Source organism: Penicillium canescens (assembly GCF_028828765.1).
Source record: "Penicillium canescens strain IBT 15451 chromosome Unknown utg000004l_segment0_segment0, whole genome shotgun sequence".
Classification (NCBI taxonomy): Eukaryota; Fungi; Ascomycota; class Eurotiomycetes; order Eurotiales; family Aspergillaceae; genus Penicillium; species Penicillium canescens.
In genome coordinates this window covers 4,578,053-4,598,223 of record NW_026703966.1, presented here as the reverse complement: position 1 = coordinate 4,598,223, position 20,171 = coordinate 4,578,053, and the positions used below count along the sequence as shown (strand labels likewise).

Sequence of the window (20,171 nt, the reverse complement as noted above, 5' to 3'; positions counted from 1 at the left end):
TAAAGGGCAAATTGGGGATCTGGAGGTCGGGATCGTTCCCCCGCTTAAGGAGGCGGAGCAAGAGTGCTTACCTTGGCAATTTCAACAAGTATTGCCGAGAATCTACCAGAAGATCGAAGAGAATACGAATGGAAGTGTATAATGTTCCTCTAAGTAAAGTATAAAATTGCAACTGCCCCGATGTATATATTCATGCACGTGCATTGCTGCCCCAGGCCGCCAAGACCTTCCCCGTTCCCGTGTTATCATATCTCCCTAACGTCACGTCCAAGGCTCATATAGAGGCCATGTGTGGAGTATAATACCTTCACTCGCTTAGCTGCGAAAATGGCAACAGGTACGTCTGGCATTCTGCTGATTCCCCGAAACGCGACTGACCGCGTATCCAGTTCGGATCTGCGTCTGCGGCGACGAGGGCACTGGCAAGTCCAGTCTCATAACCTCGCTTGTCAAAGGTGTATTCGTGACAAATAAAATCCAACCGGTCCTTCCTCAGATAACCATCCCTCCCACCATCGGAACCCCCGAAAATGTCACCACAACGACCGTCGTCGATACCTCGGCTGTCCCCCAAGAACGGAACAACCTCGCGCGCGAGATCCGGAAATCCAACGTGATCCTGCTGGTGTATTCGGATCACTATAGCTATGAGCGCGTGGCGTTGTTCTGGCTGCCATATTTTCGCTCGTTGGGCGTCAATGTTCCGGTCGTGTTGTGTGCCAACAAGTCCGATCTTGCGGCGAGTCACAGCGAGGCGCAAGTGGTTGAGGAAGAGATGTTACCTTTGATGGCAGAGTTTAAGGAGATTGACTCGTGTATTCGCACTAGTTCTCGGGAGCATCGCAATGTCAATGAGGCTTTCTTCGTCTGCCAAAAGGCTGTAACACATCCAATCGCCCCGCTGTTTGATTCCAAGGAGGCCGCTTTGAAGCCCGCAGCGGTAGCCGCTCTACAACGGATTTTCTATTTGTGCGACAAGGATCGGGATGGATACCTGTCCGACAAGGAGATCAAGGACTTCCAGACCAGATGTTTTGGGAAACCACTGAGCGAGGAGGATCTCATTCATATCAAGGATACCATCCAGAAAAGCTACCCAGAATCGGTCACCGAGTCTGGGATTGATTGTCAGGGCTTTATTCACTTGAACAAACTATACGCGGAGAAAGGGCGACACGAAACTGTCTGGATTATTCTACGAGCGTTTCAGTACACAGACAACCTCTCGCTCCAAGAGAGCTTCTTACATCCTCGGTTCGAGGTCCCTCCATTTGCCTCCGCAGAACTGTCCCCCGAAGGATACCGATTCTTCGTCAACCTTTTCCTCCTATCCGACAAGGACAATGATGGAGGTTTAAACGATGCCGAGCTTGCATCTTTGTTTGCGCCTACCCCTGGTCTGCCCGCATCCTGGGCTGACGGCTCATTCCCTTCTTCCACAGTTCGCAATGAGGCAGGACATGTAACACTGCAAGGCTGGCTGGCCCAGTGGAGCATGACGACTTTCATGTCTCCCAAAACGACACTTGAGTACTTGGCCTACCTCGGCTTTGAGCCCTCCGACCGAAGCAATCCATCTATCACAGCAGCGCTGAAAGTAACAAGGCCACGCAAGAGGCGTAGACGCCCGGGCCGTGTCGGTCGAAATGTGGTGCAATGTCATGTTTTGGGAGCCCCTGGGTCGGGAAAGTCCGCTCTACTTGATGCACTCCTTTCGCGTGGGTTCAGCACAACCTACCACCCAACCATTCAACCCCGTACCGCCGTCAACACAGTGGAACTCCCTGGCGGAAAACAGTGTTATTTGATCCTGGACGAGTTAGGCGAGTTGGAGCCTGCTCTCTTGGAAAACCGGTCCAAGCTGCTGGATCAGTGTGATGTCATTGCCTACACCTATGATTCCTCCGATCCGGACTCCTTTGCATATATCCCGGCTTTGTGGGCGAAGTACCCGCATCTGGAGGAGTTGCCCAGTGTATTTATTGCTCTCAAGGCCGACTTGGACCGGACTACCCAGCGGGCCGAGCACCAACCCCACGAGTACACAGCCATGCTGAACATGCCCAGTCCGCCTCTCCATGTGAGTGTGACGTGGAATTCTATTCAAGAGGTTTTTGTCCACATCGCCGAAGCAGCGATGGAGCCTAGCACCGCATTCCCCCGCAGCGAAGAGGATGTCGAGGGTAAATGGATGTCATGGGGTATCGCCCTTGGAGCGGTGGTTTGCGCAGGCGCCGCCGCGGTAATGATTTGGCGACGAGTCAGTGGTAGCAATTAGCAACATTGGAAACAGAGCTTCGGGGTTTAATACCATATACATATAGATTTTATACCGTAGAGCCCCAGTTGACCGGGATTCCCAACATAGTAAGGCGTCGAGGCGGTTGGTCCGGAGTTAAGCCGGGGCCCAGGCACGCGGTTTCTTCTCCGCTCCTACCCCGGACATCATCTCCTCGCTGATCCCTGCACCCCCCTCTTCGCCATCCTCCCTCGAATTCTCGAACTCTTGAACCCCTAATCACTCGATCTGTTGATATACCTTGTCTCTTGCATATTATCTATATATACCAGTGGCTCTGTGCCCCGGCTGACGCTCCTCGTCCGTGCCTTTTCCTGGAGCCTCATAGCCACTCATTCACGACACGAGCGCAGCAAAGTACCATTGACAAGGTGGTAGCAAGATATAGCCTAATAGCTGCAGTATTGACAGCTTAGCGAAGGTCGACAATATACCTTATCAGATCCAACGTTCAGTTGTTAGGTCACACAGATCTTGGTCTGCATTAAAAGCTTGTGACCATGTTGTAAGTTTGACCCTTTCTTACGTCTCTCCTGATTTCTCTTCTAGCGCAAGTAGCGCTAGAAGAGAAATCGGCAAGCCGCAACATCGGCCCATACTGGCGTGATCTGAGAGGATCGCACGGCACCTCTCACGTATTTCTTCTCTTGCTGACACCACTAGTGTCCTTCCACCCCCTCCTCCTCGCTATACCATCCCTGTCGCTTATGCGGCGGGAGCGGCGAACGGTATGGCAGTTCCTGTGGTTGAAACGAACAACACTATCACCCACCCGGAGAAGGGATGTCCGTTACAAGTTGGTGAGGGTACGTATGCGCAGACACTAGTCGCAGATATCCCCCGCGGATATTGCGATTCTTCTAGACACGAAGAGATGGCTTACCTGTGATATCGCATTAGGAACGTACACCCTTCAAGATGACCTCCTGCTCGCGACCCCGCCTCCGCACCCCTCCGAAGCCCCAATTGTGAACCCAAACCCTCTGGCGACAGTGCCTTTGCCGCCTACATGCGGCGTGAAGTTGTCTCTCGTCAGCCTCGACCCCCGAAAGAAGCCCCCGACCTTTTTGAAATCGACCATCACGGCCCCTCAGTTCGGAGACGGGAACTCGGCACTTGCAGCACCGCCCGTACCGGCGAAAGACGCACTCAAGAGGAGGAAGCCCAAGAATAATATTATCAAGAGCAGCTCTTCGTTTGTTTCGAGAGTGATCACCCACGAGACCTCGGCCAAGCGACTGAGTGACCGCGATCCAAACGGTGTTTTTGCCTTTGCGAATATCAACCGAGCATTCCAATGGCTGGACCTCAGCTCGCCCACCAAGGAGGAGCATCTCACAAAGGTCCTTTTCACCAAGTCTCATATGCTCTGCCACGATATCAACGAATTGACCAAGACATCGTCTCACTTGGATATTGTGATGGGATCTTCAGCCGGCGACATCATCTGGTATGAGCCCATGTCGCAAAAGTACGCTCGAATCAATAAGAATGGTGTGATCAACAATTCACCTGTTACTCATATCAAATGGCTTCCTGGATCCGAAAACCTCTTCATTGCATCTCACGCTAATGGTGTGCTGGTCGTTTACGACAAGGAGAAGGAAGATGCTCTGTTCGCCCCCGAGCAGAGCAGTGCCTCTGACAAGGAAAAGGGAAAGTTGCCGTTGGAAATTTTAAAGTCTGTCAATTCCAAGAACCAGAAGACCAACCCTCTGTCATTCTGGAAGTTGGCCAATCAGAAGATCTCGAGCTTTTCTTTCTCGCCAGATCAAAGGCATTTGGCCGTTGTCCTTGAGGATGGGTCTCTCCGTCTAATGGATTACTTGAAGGAGGAGTAAGTCGAATGTTAATTCAACGAGATTGAAAGTCCTGACTGACGCTTTAAAGGGTCCTGGACATCTTCCGCAGCTACTACGGCGGCCTGATCTGTGTCTGCTGGTCGCCCGATGGCAAATACATCGTGACAGGCGGTCAGGATGATCTCTTGACGATCTGGTCTTTCCCAGAACGCAAGATTGTCGCTAGATGTCAAGGCCACAATTCCTGGGTGTCGTCGGTAGCATTCGACCCATGGCGCTGCGACCAGAAGACATACCGCTTCGGCAGTGTGGGTGATGACTGTCGTCTGCTTTTGTGGGATTTCAGCGTTGGCATGCTGCATCGTCCCAGAGCCGTAAGCTTGATTTTAACCCCACACACACTTTATGCACGTTTCTAACATATGACAATAGCACCACCAAGCGTCGACTCGAAAGCGAACCAGCATTGTAGCGCCGGGCACACAGACTTCCAACCGGCATCGGGCAGACAGCGCCGGTAACCGTGTACGCTCTGACTCTAATGGAACTGAACATCTCAATGGAGAAATCGACCAGACGGCCAGTCACCCCGTTGAACCACGGTCACGAACGGCTCTCTTGCCTCCGATCATGGTGTGTGATAATTAACAGGCTTTTTATCTACATTACTGACCAGTTCATAGTCGAAAATTGTTGGTGAAGACCCTATATGCTGGCTCGGTTTCCAGAAAGATTGTATCATGACTTCCTCTCTTGAAGGTATTATCCCATTATATGAACAGCGCCAACAAACCACCAGATTCACTAACGATGTTTCTAGGCCACATCCGCACCTGGCACCGACCAAGCGACAGCGTCGTCAAATCATGATGTTGGCGTCCCCCGGATTTCAAGCGTTCTATCGTCGGATACCCAATTGCTCTATTGCCAATGACCTTGGACATAATTCGTTTCTCTATGTACAAATCAAATTACCAAACCACCAAGGCCCATCATGCACCTTAGATACCAACATATCCACGCTTGCCCGTAAATTATTCACAGCTTCGAGCTCGCCAGACTCTCGACATCAAACTCGGTCGTGCAAAGCAAGAATGTATCCCGCAGCGCCTATTACAATCAGCATAAAATCAAACCAGATGACGGAAAACAATGAAAAGACAAAACTCACCGACAACCGATGTTCCTCATTAATCCTCTGATAATCCTCACCAGCAAGCATATCACAAAAGTGCCGAATAGAGGGATAATGCACAATAGAAATCTCATTCCACCACTCCTCCCCAGGACGCGCATTGGGTCCTCTAGAATCCCCAGCGCCCTCAGCAGGTCTAACCACATTCCCGACAATCTTCGCATCACCACCACGCTTGCCAGCAACAGGAATAAATGCCTGCCCATAGTTAAAATAACTCTTCTTACCATCGGGATGGTTAAAATGGAGCAGATTTAACATTGTCACAGGGCCGGTATGCGTTTCGCATAATTCATTCATGAATTGTATGAGTGTGGGTGATAGTTCCAGGTTCTGGGATGTGGATTTTGAATCTGAGGCTAGGGCTTTGGAGAGGGAGCCTGTTAAGGGTGGTTGGGGTTTTGATTTGAGGGTTTTGTCTTTGGACGAGTAGGTTGAGAGGAGTTTCGAGGGGATTCCAGCTGTTATTTTGTATTCGGATTTTATGGTTGCGTGGAGGGATGCTGGGATTGGGTTTTTGTTGGCGATGCTTGGGTTTGTTGGTTGTAAGAGGAGGAGGAGATCCCATTTCTCGGTTGTGAGGGAGTTTGTGTCTAGGATAGTTGGGTGGATTACTGTTTGTCGAGGTCGGGATGCGACTATTATCTTTGTTTCTGGGGACTTGGATAGTTGGGCGATGAAGGATTCGGGGGTTGTTGGTGGGGTTAGGGTGAGGAGGTGGAGGGTGAGGGCTGGCATGGTCGATGGTGTGGAATAGGTATTGGGAATTTACGAATTGGTAATGGTAGTTGGTGAAGTTGAGGTATTGTGTTGGGGTGGGCAGTTTTATAAGAGATGGTTTCATGCGGAGAAAGCTATTAGCCGAGGTCCAACCTTAAGCCAACCTACTCGGTATACTCAGTACAATCCACAGCAGAACATTAATTGCATTTCTCATTAGTATAGGGAGTCGTAGGCCCATAGGCCAAATCATTCGAAAAAGCATACACCAATCTTCCTTATTTCTCTCAAGAATCGCATAAACATTCGAACGGTCTTCAACCTATTTCGTTTCACCCGACATAACCAGTAATGCTCCTCGGCATAATGAATGACCGATGATGATATTAGAGCGCCAGAGCAAATAGACCCAGAAACAGACCGCCAGCCTGGGCAGGAGGCATAAGGATAGCTGCGGCATTTGAGGTAGTTGTAGCCGACTCACTCGCAGTCGAAGTTCTGGTCGAGGTGGTGTGGTGGGTAGTAGTCGACGTGGATGTATGTGTCTTAGACATAGTAGTCGAAGTCGTGGTTGAGCTCGATTCTATGAAGATAGTCAGTCTCTGGTTATCAATGTATCGGTGGAAGTGAAGTGTTGTTTTGACAGCTAAAGCCGCCTGCATTACTAACCACGGGTAGTGCTTGAACGGGCATTTGATGTGGAAGATGGGGTGGAATGAGATGAAGTAGAAGAGATTGTGCTCGAAATAGAGGTTGAGGAAGAATGAGATGTAGAGATTGATGAGGTGGAAGATAGCTTGGTAGAAGAAGTGGAGGACGCTCTTGTAGGTGTAGATGTAGACACGGATGAGCTGGTAGAAGAAGTTGTAGGTGTAGATGTTGAAGAAGAGGCTGGCGAAGACGTGAAAGCGGTAAGCGTTGTGAGAAGAGACGGTGTTGTGGAAAATGTTGTAAGGGAAAAACTTGAAAGTGATTGGGAAATATAGGCGGATAATTTGGGGTAAACCGATAACGAGGTTTCCGTAATGAAAGAGGAGGATGAGGTAGAAATTGGAATTGAAGTTGTAGGAGGTAAAATAGATGTTGTGGTAATAGTATCAAAAGAAGAGGTAGAGGACAATTTTGAGACGGATAAGGAAGAGGTCAACCCACTTGGAGTAGAGCTCATTATAGAAGAGGTTGTAGGGGTAGAAACAGAAGTAGAAGATATTTGGGATGAGGTAGGGGTAGACGCACTGGTGGGAGAGTAAGTAGTCGAAGAAATAGAAGAAGCAGTCGAGGAAGAAGCAGAAGTCGAGGTAATCTCACTTGTCGACGCTGTGGAAGAAAGCATGGAGGTCGACCCAGACGAAGTTTCACTCGCAGTGCTAGTTTCCTTACCAGAGCTAGAGCTAGAGAGAGCACCCGGTGCAGTCACTCCGAATTGCTGGGACTGAGCCAGAATTCCGTTGCTGTTGGAAAGGAAGTTGATCTGATATCCCTTTCTATTTATACAATCAGTGAATAGTTCTTAAGAATGCATTTGGTTGACTTACCCAACGTCCACGTCAGTAAAGGACTTGGATTTGACCGTGTATGAGCCCTTCGACGAGTCGACATTTTCCGCCACGATCTCTGTTGTCGATGGATAGACATTTTGATTGACCAGCTCGATGGTGAAGGTATCAGGATCGGTCCTGATCATATTTTATCCTCGATTAGTCGCGGTTCTTATAAGAGTCCAAAGGTTATGCATTAAAAGAACATCTTACTGGACGGATTGCCATTTGATAGTAAGGGGGCGGTCTGGGTCAATCTTCTCTCCAATTCGTGGCGAGGTAACGACGAGACCTGTGAAGGGTTATTAGAGTCATGGATTTTTCCAGACGAAGTGACCATACCTGCAGCCGTAGTAGCAAGGGCCACCAAAGACACAACGTTAACACGCATAGCAATTGATTTGACTGGTAACCAGTACAAAGGGGAGCAAAACAAGGGAGTAAAGTTCAATTCGCAAGGGCCGGCTTAGGATAAACTACCGCGAGTTTGGAGGGGAGTAGAAGTCAGGGGTGGACCAAAGACGGAAGCATGGTATTTTATAGCATCTATGGCGGTTGCCACCAGCTGTAATCCTCCCAGGGTCTTCCTCATCTCCATTACGAATCTTTATTTTGGGCTGATTCCCGTGGTGCCTTGATCCAGTGTGCCTCGTACTCCCAGGTCTCTCGGAGTACAAAATAACCAGGCGAGGACCGCATGTTTTAGTCCCTGTGATGTTTCTTTGCTACTATCCTGAGGCAGAATAAGTCCAAAGAGATAACTGTCAATGCTGTAGCTTGAAAGTTCTATTTTGGACTGGGCTTGAATTTGTTGTCGGCGATTTCATGACGTACAACGTCTTTGATGTCAACTGGCCGCGCGTCATAATTCCTGTCGGTATCAAAATGAAAGATACCATCACGCATGAAAAGTCCTCCTTCCCGACAGATTGGCCATTATTGGCTAGGGCACGGGACCTCTAGGATCACTGCTGCAGTCCATTTAGCATTGCTGATTGCCAGGGATATATTAGAAGATTAGGATTGTCGATCCATCTGGGCTGCTGCTGATACATTGGACGATAGTATCGCTAGCAGAAGCCTTTGGATTTTACATGTATATCAGTTTATATATAGTTATATATTAAGCTCAATTATAAGGTTTATCTAGGGACCCAAATGTCAAAGTTGAATGTCGTCTCAAACAAGCCATCAAGACTACCACATATATTTTCTCGCTCCTTTTTCAAGATTTGTGAATGTGTGACAGTATTGTCCGAAAGGCCCAAGCACACCGGAAATATTGGATTGCCTAGGTAGGACAAAGCCAAGGAAAAAATCCCAATCTCAACCCGATCTTATAGACATCGCAACACCAGAATAGCACTATCACATAAAGCATCTTAGCTCTTAGGTAGATGCCCCACTATAGACGTAATTTCGTTCTTCGGGAGGCTCTAAAGTTTCAAAATAGTTTCCTAGAGCGGTATGGAGATATACCCGTAAAGTTACACACAGTGAGAACGCAACGTCGGAAGGTAACTCATTGGATGAGATAAAAATAATCTAGGCAGTGTCTAGGTTTTCTCCTAGGGCAGATCCTTGTCTTGATTGCCATAGTGTAAGGTCCCCGCTCGGCCTTGAGCATGTGTTTATGTTCCCCGATGGTTCCATTACCGTCAGACCAAGCTACATTTGGCTTTCTGTTTTGTTCTGTTCAAAGCTTATATCCTTATAGTCGCTGTTGAATCCAGCTGCAATCAAGAGTTGTCGTCAGCATATATGACAAAGTCATTGGTTATCACGATAGTATAGAATTCTTTGAAAGAGAAAGAAGCGTATGATAATGCAAGGTCTGAAGATTTATTACGTTAGGACTAAGTCACAATCCTTATTATCATCAAATTGAATTTATTTGCCTCTTCTTTCCTGCTACTTCTTTTTCTCTAGGGTAAGCGCCCCTATTTTGAGACATATTTTTTCTCCTCTCTTCAACCTTCTCTCTTCATCAAGCTCTCATCATACTCTCTCTACCATCCTCCCCTCGTCATCTTCTTTCTCACTCCAGCTTCGTTCTCTCGCCATATATCTCTCTCAATGTCAGCTATGCTTATTCCCGGTACTGATCATTCGTAGGCATGTGATACGGTCACAGACAAAGAACGGAATCTTTTCATCCGCGACAACCTGGCCATGGACCCAGTATGAGTCGGAGCATGCAAGGCCGGATTTCCGTGATGACCCCCCTTGATATATATAGCAGTCCTTCAATCTATATATCACCCACTGAGCAATTCAGGATGCTCCTGCAGCACTATGACACAGAATGCATGCCAAAACCAGCTTCAAACCATTATCAATGACTCGTCAAAGATAGGCTCGTTACGCGAAACAGTCAAAAAGTACATCCTAGGATCCCGGGACAAGCTTATCGTTTGCATTCTAAGGAAGTCTTCTCCGTTCGCAGTAGCCGAACTACCAGCCACTGTGGTCACCTCTGTCTGCCTTGATGAGCATATTGCGAGGGCCGATGGCAGATTCTTTTGGACCTGGGTCAAATTCGCTTTTATTGATGGATACTGACCTAGCATGCCTTTTGGAGCAAATCAATAGCCATTGAACTTGAGACCACAACATATTACATGGTAGCAATTTCAAGATACAATAAGTCTGTCTATGTTCATTCTTTAATACAATTAGTCGTCTCAGCCCCAGTGCTCATCTCTCTGAACTGCTTGTATATATGAAATCTTTGTTGTATGCTTGTGGAGCCACTGTACCATATTAACTCCGCATGCACGTTGTATGCCATATATCGGGATCGAAGCTACATACTTGTTATGTGAAGGGAGTTCATTATCAACTTCCAAAAGGCCGTGGGGGTTCTCAAGCTGTCCATGTGGGTGAACATGCGGCTGAGGCCATGACCTATAGGACAACTCAACCAGCGACGCATATAAAGGCTAAATGCCCGCCCACGTGACTTCTTTTCTTCTTCTACATTTACATCCACGTGACATCTTTGCACGTGACTTAATTTTAATTTTGCCTAAATCTTCACGTGACAGCCACAGCTGTCCGTATCTTATCCGATAGTGTTTATCGCGGGGTTCAAGCCTCATCTTCAAGCCACTTCTTTTTTCCCACGGATTCAACCTCCTGCCTGTTTCGCAGAGCCTCTTTTTAGGATTCTGGCTTCCAACATGGCGGACCCCGATGAGTTGTCCCAGGTATGTCCCACATGGAAACAGTCATACTCTCTGTCGCATTCAGGTCTGACCTGTCCTGTTTGTTTCGATAGGAGCTTCAAGGCATCTACTGCCCACCGATTGACCCAGCTCTGTTCATGGCAATCGTAATGGACTATGATTTAGCAATTCCTGCTGAGGTTCGACGACTTCGCGATACCTTGAACGAGCTGAAGACATCTGCCCTTGACCAAGAAAACCTGCCTTTCGATCCCACCGGCACAACCAATTCCCATAACCTCCAGGACGCAAACCTTCCCGAAAGTTTAAGCTGGCCATCGCTTGAACATCTCGACTTGAACGCTGATGACGAGAACAACAACAATCGCGACAGTCGACACGATTCACGCCTGGGGTACACATTTCTGGGCATGACATCGGATGACAAAGTCTACAACTTGATGAGCATGTTCCCAAGTGTTCCTCGTCGCCAAGCTGAGCGCATCCTCGAAGAATGCCATGACAGTCTTAGCCGCGCAATGGAAGTTCTATTGAATCTTGCCTTCATCGATGAGACCCAAATTGCGCGAGGCTCTGCGCAAGTGACCCCCGCAGAAGCCGCCGCAATGAGTCAAGCTTTGGCCCCCAGGTCGATCGATGGATTCCAAGCAGATGAGAATCAGACCAAGAAATCGCGCAAGAAAAACAAGAAGAAGAACCAGCAACTGCGGCGCGACGCAACGCCATCACAGAGTAGCAATGTCCCCACGGCCAACAAATGGGAGACCGGGAAGCAAGATATTGATTTCATCTCCACGCGGGCCTCTGTCCTTCTGCGAGAGAATGTTGCATCCACATATCACGGCAATTCAATGTCGCTCTGCGCAACCATCAGAGCTTTGGCAATCGCGTACGCGCCCCGAGATATTGGGGAGCTCGAAGATGATGATGCTATCATTTCCCAAGTGGCCGAGCTCACGCAAAAATACACCACCATTCCTGACACGACTCTCGTTGGCCTCATTCGCATTGCCAACAATGAGATCACGGCCGCAGATGAGCTGGCGGAGGCCTTAGCTCGGGGGCCTGTTTTGAACTCATTGTCAGACATCATTACCTTCACTTCGGCCCCCATCGTCCTCGATCAGGAGGAGGTCACCTCAGCAGCCTCGGCCGAAGAGGCCATTGAAACTTCACCAGACATGGACTATAGCCAGGCAGCTGCCGCTGCCAATGCTCACTTCATGGCACGGTCAAGTGCCTTCGCGCAGGCCTCCCAGGCCGCGCGCCGCGCCCGATCCAATCCACTCTACAACGGGGCTTCCGCATACTACCGAGAAGTCGGAAACGAGCAACGGCAGCTGGCCCTGCGCCACCTGGCTACCGCCTCTGACAGATTGGTGGACGGGCAGTCATCCCAGTATGATCTGGACCTCCACGGAGTGACCGTTCCCAATGCTATCAGAATCTCCCGGGAGCGTGTCAATGCGTGGTGGCACTCCCTGGGTGATTTGAAGCACGTCAGAGGTGGTGGCAAGCATGTACACGGTGGGTTCAAGATCGTGGTCGGTGTCGGAAACCATAGTCGCGACGGCGCTGCACGTATTGGACCCGCCGTGTATAGGACGTTGGAGAGTGAGGGGTGGAAGGTGGAGTGTGATCGTGGGGTGCTGCTGGTCACCGGGCACCGGCGTTGAGCCTTCTTTTGTTTCTTTCTTATATATACCCTGTTGGGCACCTTGAGAGTTCTCTCAGGTTTATGAGAGACTCGTGCGCTTTTTGTTATGTATGTTTGGTCAGCCCTGAGTTACACTTGTGTCAGGTTTGCTGTTGATGATACCCCTACACTTCACGGAGTTCTATTAGACGGGAGCGATGGCGATTTTGAATAGACTATCCCTGTTTAGAATACAACAGACAACCAAGGCGATTTCACTACTCAATTTCTCCTAATTTACGCTCAATTGCCCTGTATTCCGTCTAGAAGTATAGGTGTATCCATACTGTAGTCCTATTTACGATCTCCCCGCATAATGACGTAAAGGCCGAGGCGGGTTTAGCTTCATCCCCACTATCATTCCTCCATCAGCGCTCTGCTTATTTCTTCCTCGCTGTTCTATCCTCCTGGCTCAACCCACAAAATCATCTCCATGCAATATCGGCTTCTACGCAATACCATCTCGTCCTTTGGATACCGATCCCTCCGCATCCCGACTTCACCTTGCTCTTTCCGGCTTCTGTCCAGTTCCACGCGCAAATCACCTACCTCGAAATCCAGCAAAGCGCTGAAAGCTGCACCAACCATTCCATTCTTTGGTGCCTTTTTCAGTTCAAATTGCAACGCCGAGGAATCCACCACAGCCATGTCACACCCTGACCAGAGAAGCGAGGACCAGTGGAGGGCCGTCCTGAGCCCAGGTTTGTACCACACGGCAGATTTGCGAAACAGACCACCCCGAGGAGCAATCTGACTAACCATAATCATTATAGAGCAATTCCGCATTCTCCGCCAAAAGGGTACCGAGCCTGCCGGCACAGGGGAATATGATTCCCACTACCCAACCAAGGGTGTCTACAAATGCGCCGGTTGCGATACGCCACTTTACACTGCCGACCACAAGTTCAAGTCTGGCTGCGGATGGCCTGCATACTTCGACTCCATTCCTGGGGCTGTGACCAGACATGTGGACAACACTTTTGGCATGAAGAGAACGGAGATTGTCTGCACCAATTGCGGCGGTCACCTTGGCCATGTCTTCGAGGGCGAGGGCTACAAAACCCCTACTGATGAGCGCCACTGTGTGAACAGTGTTAGTCTGCGCTTCTCTGAGGACGCAGCTCCCAAGGCCAAGGCTTAGAATTGTTGTTTAGACCTATTTAGGTGTTGCGGGGAGTAAGGCTGCAGGGCGTGCATACGAGGTGTCATTTGGAGTGGACCAACCATGTGTGGTAAATTGGAAGTATAACATCAGTCATTTCATAATATACATGCGCTCATTTACCAAGTATCATCTCCACACTACAGTATCACTCTACATCAAACTGCGTGACTGGCATTTTTCCCCGTCCGTATATCCACTGCAGCCTTAGGCCGCAACCGTGCCGAGCGACCGCCACCTAAGATTATTAGGCCTCATTGTTTCCTTTCCCTTTCACCTCCACCTATTCGCGTCGTTAAGATCATGTCTCGACGCCCTACTCCGGGCCAAGCCGCCCAAAACTCGCAGACCATTAAGAGTTTGCTGAAACTGGAACACAACAAGATCTGTGCCGACTGTAAACGGAACAAGCGTCAGTCCCCGATCCCCTCCGTGGAGTTGCGCCCACGCTGGCTTCATCTCCAGGTCCATTCCTTGGCGGCCATATACTGAATTGTCTTTCATTTAGATCCGCGATGGGCTTCCTGGAACCTGGGTGTGTTTGTTTGCATTCGGTGCTCGGGCATTCACAGGGGTATGGGAACGCATATCAGTCGAGTCAAGTCCGTGGATCTCGATGCCTGGACCGATGAACAACTTCAAAGCGTCATCAAATGGGGCAATGCAAGGGCAAACAAGTATGCTGCGATCAATTGGTTATTTCGGACACGGGCTAATATGTTATAGGTACTGGGAAGCGAAGTTGGCTCCCGGCCACGCTCCCTCGGAATCGTAAATGCATCCCCTCGGACTTTTAGATAACATTATTCTGACGAATTGCGCGAACAGGAAAATCGAGAATTTCATTCGGACAAAATACGAAAGCAAACGATGGGTGATGGACGGTGGTTTACCAGACCCCTCGACTTTGGATGATGGGGATGACGATGTGGTGAGTGATCGCGTGATAAACCGCGTGCGAACATGGTCGCTAACCTAGCAGCCTCTCGCCGTCGTCCAGGAGAAAGCCAAGATTGAACGTTCCGCTTCGCAACGAGTTGCCGCTCCCAGCCAGCCTCCGGTACACCGTCAACAAGCCTCAATTGACTTGTTCGGCGACGATATCTCTCCTCCTACCCGGCCTAGCACGACTGATCCTACTCCACGCGCTCCCCCGAGACAAGCGCAGCCTGCGCCGCCCAAGACACACAAGCCTAATGATTCACTACTAGGCCTTGACTTCTTCGGCAGTACCCAGCCATCTGCCGGAAGTCGCCCAACCAGCACGGCATCCACACCGGCCGCTCCCACCGGAATGTCTCGTCCAGATCTCAAACAATCAATCTTGTCTCTGTACGCGAAGCCGCAACCTGCACCCGTGCAGCATGAGCGCGGGAATTCATTCGGCGACATGGCTTCTCCCCCGGCGTCATCCGGTCACTCCAACATGGGCGGCCTGACGGACGCCTTCAGCGGATTGAGCTTCCCGACTACTACCTCCCCTCCGCCTGCTAGACCCGCCGAGAAGCCTTCGCCATTCGCCAACCTTACATCTTTCGCCAAGTCGACTCCTGCTGCCCCGAAGGTCACATCTCCTTCAGGGTCCGCCAGCGGCGACCTATTCGATAGCCTCACCTCTCCAACTATGTCCGCCCCGAAGCCTCAATCCCGCACGACATCTATTTCCTCCACCGGACAGGACTGGGGATTTGGTGGATTTGCTTCTCCCCCTCCCACTACTAAGCCAAACCCTCCATCATCATCTCTATCAAATGACTTGTTTGGGCTTTCTTCGCCTCCTCCCGTCTCCACCTCTACAGTGTCGCCTCCGAAGCCTACTGCAACCTCTCCCCAGCAGGAAATGAAATCTGCATTTAATATATCCAGTCCCCCGTTGCAGCCCCCTGCGCCTCCCAAGGCGCCAGCAACCACCGCCGCCAACGCTGCCGCTGCCAACATGATGTCAGGCAGCCTTGACCCCTGGGGTGGTAACGCGTGGAGCACACCTGACCGCGCACCATCTCCCGCTGCTGCTACTCCATCCATTGCCTCCACGATGAAGGTCCCTGACACCCTAACCCCCAACGACCTTGGAAACGGATGGGGTGCACCGACCCCAGCGACAAAGCCCGCGCCTACTGTCGCAGCTGATGAGGACTTTGGTGGCTGGGCCAGCGCAGCTCCAATCTCCAACCCTACCCCATCAAGCACAAACACCTCCAAGCCCGCGGGAGGATTCGGAGGATCGGACGATCTCTTCTCTAATGTTTGGGAGTAGACTTCTTTGAAACGAGTGGTTCTTTGCAGGCGACTCGGGTCCGAGGATTGCATAGCTGGTGGCATCTGCGTATTGGATATTGCCCAATTGCACAAACCAGTTTCCATCTTACCACTTGCCTAGAAAGAAGCCTTTGTGTATTTATTCTTCGGCATCTTCCTTTTTACGAGACCTTGACTCTCATTGATTTGTGGGCTGTTACGGATGTACAGAGCGGGTCTCATGCATGCTTCAAGATTAGGTAGCTTTTCTCGCTTTGGCATGTATACTTATGCTTTTACTTACAATTGAGTCATAATACCCTAGACTTCTTGTGAGGCTTTGTAGATGTATGGTTTTATTCGGGTATCTTGCGGATGCTTGATAGAGAATGGATGAATGGATGTGTATGATAGACGTCGAAGACGTTATCTTATACTCACTCTTACAGCCTTTCACCAATTCCACCGAACTATCTCACGAAAGACTAAAATAGGAGATATATGTAATATATGTAAAAGTGAACAAAGCTTTGCCGTTGATGGGGTATAATACATCGCCATAGAAACACAACCATTAAAGAACGAGTAAGCCACCATAATGCCAGTCGAACTGTCAAAACAAATAAGAGAGATGCATATGTAAAGAACGTCATGAAACCCCAGAAACCCATTACATTAAATCAAATCAAAAACTCCCCTTCCTCACCAACTCCTTCGTACTACCCGTCTCATCAAGATCCCCACGCCCCTCAACCTTATCCTCACTCTGCTGCACAAGGGTAGTAACCTTGATACCAGCAAAAGCCTCCTTAGCAGAAACATGCCGGCCCTTCCGTTGAGACTCTTGTGAACCCGAGGACGAAGGCAAATCCTCCATGTCATAGTCCGGGTCATGTTTGCGGCCGCCGACGACGGATGCCAGCACGGTGTTTTCATTTCCGTTTCCAGTGCCGCCTAGGATGCTGCGGCCTGTACGCGAGGGCCGTGTTGTTCGGCTTCTGTAGCCGTTGCTTCGGGTTGAGAAAATGTGTGGGAGGAGGCGGGAGAGGAAGGCTCTTGTTCCGGGAAGGCAGGCGCATATTATTGCTACATTGCATTCGACTGCGGACCAGGCTGCTGCGCCGGGGTTGTCGTCTGCCGTTGCGTCAGACTGGGTTTGGTTGGTTGGGTAGGATTGGGAACTTACATGTTGGGTCTGAGGAGTTGGAGATGATTAGGAGGGATTTCAGACGGAGGATACTTGTAATTAGCACGCTGGATAGGAGTTAAGGTTAGTCTATGCACAGCTGGGATGAATTGAATTGGGATATAGGGGCGGGAGCAAAACTCACAATCCACCCAGAGCAAAGACACCCATAAGAGCAAACTTCTGCTTTTTCGGTAATTGCAGAGACTTAAGGACCGGCATGGGATAAATGAGAATGAGGATATCGGTGAGAATATGAATGGCCGAGTTCGAGAACCACAGAGCCTTCTTATCGAAGCAGAAGCCCGGGACAGTGGGATCCCAGAACTTAGCGAGAGGAACACAGTTCGCCCAGGCACTGACGATAGTCCATGTTCCGTAGATGCCCAGGAAGCCGATTAGGATCCAACATGCTTGACGCATGCGGGACGTTGAGAAGACTCGTTTGTATTGGAGAAGGATTGACATCTTTGTGCTGATGAGGCTTGTTTGGTAGGTGGGGACAGAGGCCCAGAAGCACTGTATCATGTTAGTGGATGTTGTCTGTGTTTGTGTGTTTGGATTGGGGATGTTGTGCTGGACGTACGATCATCTGGAATTTATAAATCGCTGGTGGGATCTTGGTGTAGTGTTCGCCCATGCCGTGGTAGACTTCGCCGACGAACAGTCCGAAGAAGACCCATGAGAAGACTAGAGAGACCAGGATCACGTAGTCGTCTGCTCCCATTTGCTTGACGAGGAAGGCTCGTGTAAATATGCGGATGGCAGTGATTAATGTTGCCAGTACTGTAAAGACGGTGCTGGCGGCGAGGGCTTCGCGTCCCCGGGATGTTGATAGTGTAGTCATCGTGTCATGAAGGCGTGTAAAAGAGTGGCAGTCTGTCTTTCTAGTAGAGTGTTGACGAGGCGAAGTTCGATGTTCCAGTGAAGCGATTGTCGGGTCAGGGCCACTTTCAACGGGCCCTTACGGAGGATCTGGAAGCACGACGATTGTGGGGGTGGTCCAGTGTTTAATACAAAAAGGGACAAGAGAGGACCATAGAAGGAAAGCAGTGCAACAGAGGGGGACACGGAAAGAAAAAAGCCACACAATGAACTTAATGGTCTGCACGCTCCCGATCTGAAGATCGTCATCCAGCCACTGAGGGGCTAAGATCAAGTTATCGATGTGGAAACGCGACTATTAGGCTTAAAGGGGAGTTATTCGCCCCGTCAACGTGGTTGCTAGACGCCACAAAACGTTAGCGGGCTCCGCGGGCTGCTTTTAGGCGCACTACTGATTCGCTGCACTGTATATTCTGGAAACACACCCCAGCAGAGTTTGATAGTAACGACAGATTAGGCGCGGATGTTGCAGAGACGTCCGCGTTGACGATCAGCGGCCATGCAGTGATGTGTTTTCTCAGGGGTATTCGGGGAGCCCGGAGTATTTGCCCACGAGCTGCAGTGGTCCACACGGGATATGACCGTTGGATTAAGCGCAAGGGCCTCGACAAAGTTCTAGTTCGCTTGTATAAGGGCAATCCATGGAACCAGGAAATGGTTGACCTCTATGGCAAAGTTGTCCCCCATATTCCACTCCTTTCTAGTTGCAAGCCTATATGGCAATGGCAAATGGCATCGTGGGGGAATATCCACACATGGCAGGATTAATTAAAGCGATCAGCACGACATAGTATACTACATGCATGAACGCTTCCCACTAACTCAACTCCACTTTTTGCTCGCTTGGACCGATTGTTTCCCATGGTTCCGGGCTGTCAATGTCAATAGTGTCAAATAACCTAATAACCTAATAATCCTATCTAGCGTGAACTGCAATTCCAATGATAAGATGAAGGAAATATAATCCCATTGTGTTGGGTGATATCTCCATGTAACTATACACTTGGGTACATATACACATCCTAGCCCTAATTGTAAGCATTTCGCAACCCTGCAGCCGTAACTTGGAATTGCGACACGGCCCTGCAGAAAAGTAACCCCATTTTCTAGGGAAGAACACAAAAGTGAAACAACTGCTGCTCGAAATACAAAATTGACCGAGCCATCCCGAAAAAACCCCGGCGCACGGTTTGCCAAGAAATTGGCCATTCAAATCGACAAAGCACTGACTACTGAATCATAGTGGAGGATTGAACCAGGTGCCCACAGTTTGCCGACAGTGCACATAATGATCTTCGTAGAATGGGTCTTTCATTTCTGTGGTTCTTGGTTTGACTCGGAGGAAATGCCCAATAGAGGCGAGAACGATGATCACTCTCTGCGTGGAGAATTCACCCGTGTCCTTTCTGTTAACATAGATGAGCATGTCTCCGTACCTGTCCTAGTTTTTGCGTGTCTTGATACAAGCATGATTTACGGAGTGTACATTGGCCTATTGACATCAACGATCTTCATAATTGTTTCAGCCTGCCTGATCTTCCCGCATTTCACATTGCCTGTTGCCTGGAAAGGCTGTAAAGCTCTATCTGCCAGTCTATTTGTAAATGAGTTATTTGTGCGTTGACTTGTTTCTAGAAGAACATGTATATGCATGCATTTTCTAAGCCATATTCCGTTGAACCGATCCGGCCCCTTTTACCTGTGCAGTCGTTGCATCATGGAGGGCTGTACCCCATGACAAATCGACCCTCACGAGTCAATACTTGATCCAAGCACCCAGGAGAAAGATGAATGACACCAAATTAGTGGCCTGTGCGGAATCGCGACTCAATGATATTCTATAGTTCCCGACCGCATCCGCCCCCCTATCGCACTGTCACTCTACGTAGTTTGCCCTCCAAATATATGTGAATTATTTGATCTTCCGACTATCACCCGACCTTTTCTTATGGAGACCTTTCCTTTTTTTAAAGCAATGGATTTTTCCAATGAAAATCGTGGAATAGGGGCTAGATTGGGTGAGATTAGAAATATGGATGTATTGACCCGCTTAGCATGACAATTGTTCCAATTTTGTGGATTACTCCAATTGTGCCCTTAATTGTCAGATTGACGGTTTTGCATGGTTTTGTCTGGGATGTGCCTGGGCTTTCCTTCATGGGAATATACGGGGTTTGCCTAGGCTTTACTAGCCTTGTATATGAGGTTAGGTTCGAGGCATGCATGGGACTAAGTATATGGCATCTGCAGGGGCGTTTAATT

The 20,171-nt window shown here is 49.4% G+C and overlaps 8 protein-coding genes across 8 annotated transcripts; 5 read left to right on the top strand and 3 right to left on the bottom strand.

Annotated features, from left to right (window-relative positions):
- Positions 1-327: 327 nt before the first annotated feature.
- gem1 (ERMES complex Ca(2+)-binding regulatory GTPase GEM1) lies at positions 328-2,278 on the top strand (the record flags this gene model as incomplete). Its single annotated transcript, XM_058515852.1, has 2 exons — positions 328-337; positions 390-2,278. The coding sequence occupies 2 exons, from the start codon at positions 328-330 to the stop codon at positions 2,276-2,278; spliced, it is 1,899 nt and encodes a 632-aa protein (XP_058373030.1).
- A 521-nt stretch (positions 2,279-2,799) lies between these two features.
- N7446_007105 (WD40 repeat domain-containing protein) lies at positions 2,800-4,971 on the top strand (the record flags this gene model as incomplete). The annotated part of the gene is made up of 7 exons (XM_058515851.1): positions 2,800-2,804; positions 2,963-3,105; positions 3,200-4,136; positions 4,190-4,475; positions 4,534-4,734; positions 4,785-4,860; positions 4,922-4,971. 7 exons carry the CDS (start codon positions 2,800-2,802, stop codon positions 4,969-4,971), a joined length of 1,698 nt encoding a protein of 565 aa, XP_058373029.1.
- Positions 4,972-5,139: 168 nt separating this feature from the next.
- Positions 5,140-6,034, bottom strand: N7446_007104 (uncharacterized protein; the record flags this gene model as incomplete). Its single annotated transcript, XM_058515850.1, has 2 exons — positions 5,140-5,211; positions 5,273-6,034. 2 exons carry the CDS (start codon positions 6,032-6,034, stop codon positions 5,140-5,142), a joined length of 834 nt encoding a protein of 277 aa, XP_058373028.1.
- Positions 6,035-6,402: 368 nt separating this feature from the next.
- N7446_007103 (GPI anchored serine-threonine rich family protein) lies at positions 6,403-7,945 on the bottom strand (the record flags this gene model as incomplete). The annotated part of the gene is made up of 5 exons (XM_058515849.1): positions 6,403-6,978; positions 7,212-7,500; positions 7,552-7,692; positions 7,768-7,846; positions 7,897-7,945. The coding sequence occupies 5 exons, from the start codon at positions 7,943-7,945 to the stop codon at positions 6,403-6,405; spliced, it is 1,134 nt and encodes a 377-aa protein (XP_058373027.1).
- A 2,791-nt stretch (positions 7,946-10,736) lies between these two features.
- N7446_007102 (uncharacterized protein) lies at positions 10,737-12,418 on the top strand (the record flags this gene model as incomplete). The annotated part of the gene is made up of 2 exons (XM_058515848.1): positions 10,737-10,763; positions 10,835-12,418. 2 exons carry the CDS (start codon positions 10,737-10,739, stop codon positions 12,416-12,418), a joined length of 1,611 nt encoding a protein of 536 aa, XP_058373026.1.
- Positions 12,419-12,871: 453 nt separating this feature from the next.
- On the top strand, positions 12,872-13,579 carry N7446_007101 (peptide-methionine (R)-S-oxide reductase; the record flags this gene model as incomplete). The annotated part of the gene is made up of 2 exons (XM_058515847.1): positions 12,872-13,139; positions 13,212-13,579. 2 exons carry the CDS (start codon positions 12,872-12,874, stop codon positions 13,577-13,579), a joined length of 636 nt encoding a protein of 211 aa, XP_058373025.1.
- Positions 13,580-13,877: 298 nt separating this feature from the next.
- Positions 13,878-16,163, top strand: N7446_007100 (uncharacterized protein). Its single transcript, XM_058515846.1, has 5 exons — positions 13,878-14,012; positions 14,109-14,277; positions 14,327-14,371; positions 14,429-14,531; positions 14,583-16,163. The coding sequence occupies exons 1-5, from the start codon at positions 13,904-13,906 to the stop codon at positions 15,855-15,857; spliced, it is 1,701 nt and encodes a 566-aa protein (XP_058373024.1). The 5' UTR covers positions 13,878-13,903; the 3' UTR covers positions 15,858-16,163.
- A 360-nt stretch (positions 16,164-16,523) lies between these two features.
- Positions 16,524-17,871, bottom strand: N7446_007099 (putative integral membrane protein; the record flags this gene model as incomplete). Its single annotated transcript, XM_058515845.1, has 4 exons — positions 16,524-16,972; positions 17,025-17,092; positions 17,170-17,543; positions 17,611-17,871. 4 exons carry the CDS (start codon positions 17,869-17,871, stop codon positions 16,524-16,526), a joined length of 1,152 nt encoding a protein of 383 aa, XP_058373023.1.
- Positions 17,872-20,171: the final 2,300 nt, after the last annotated feature.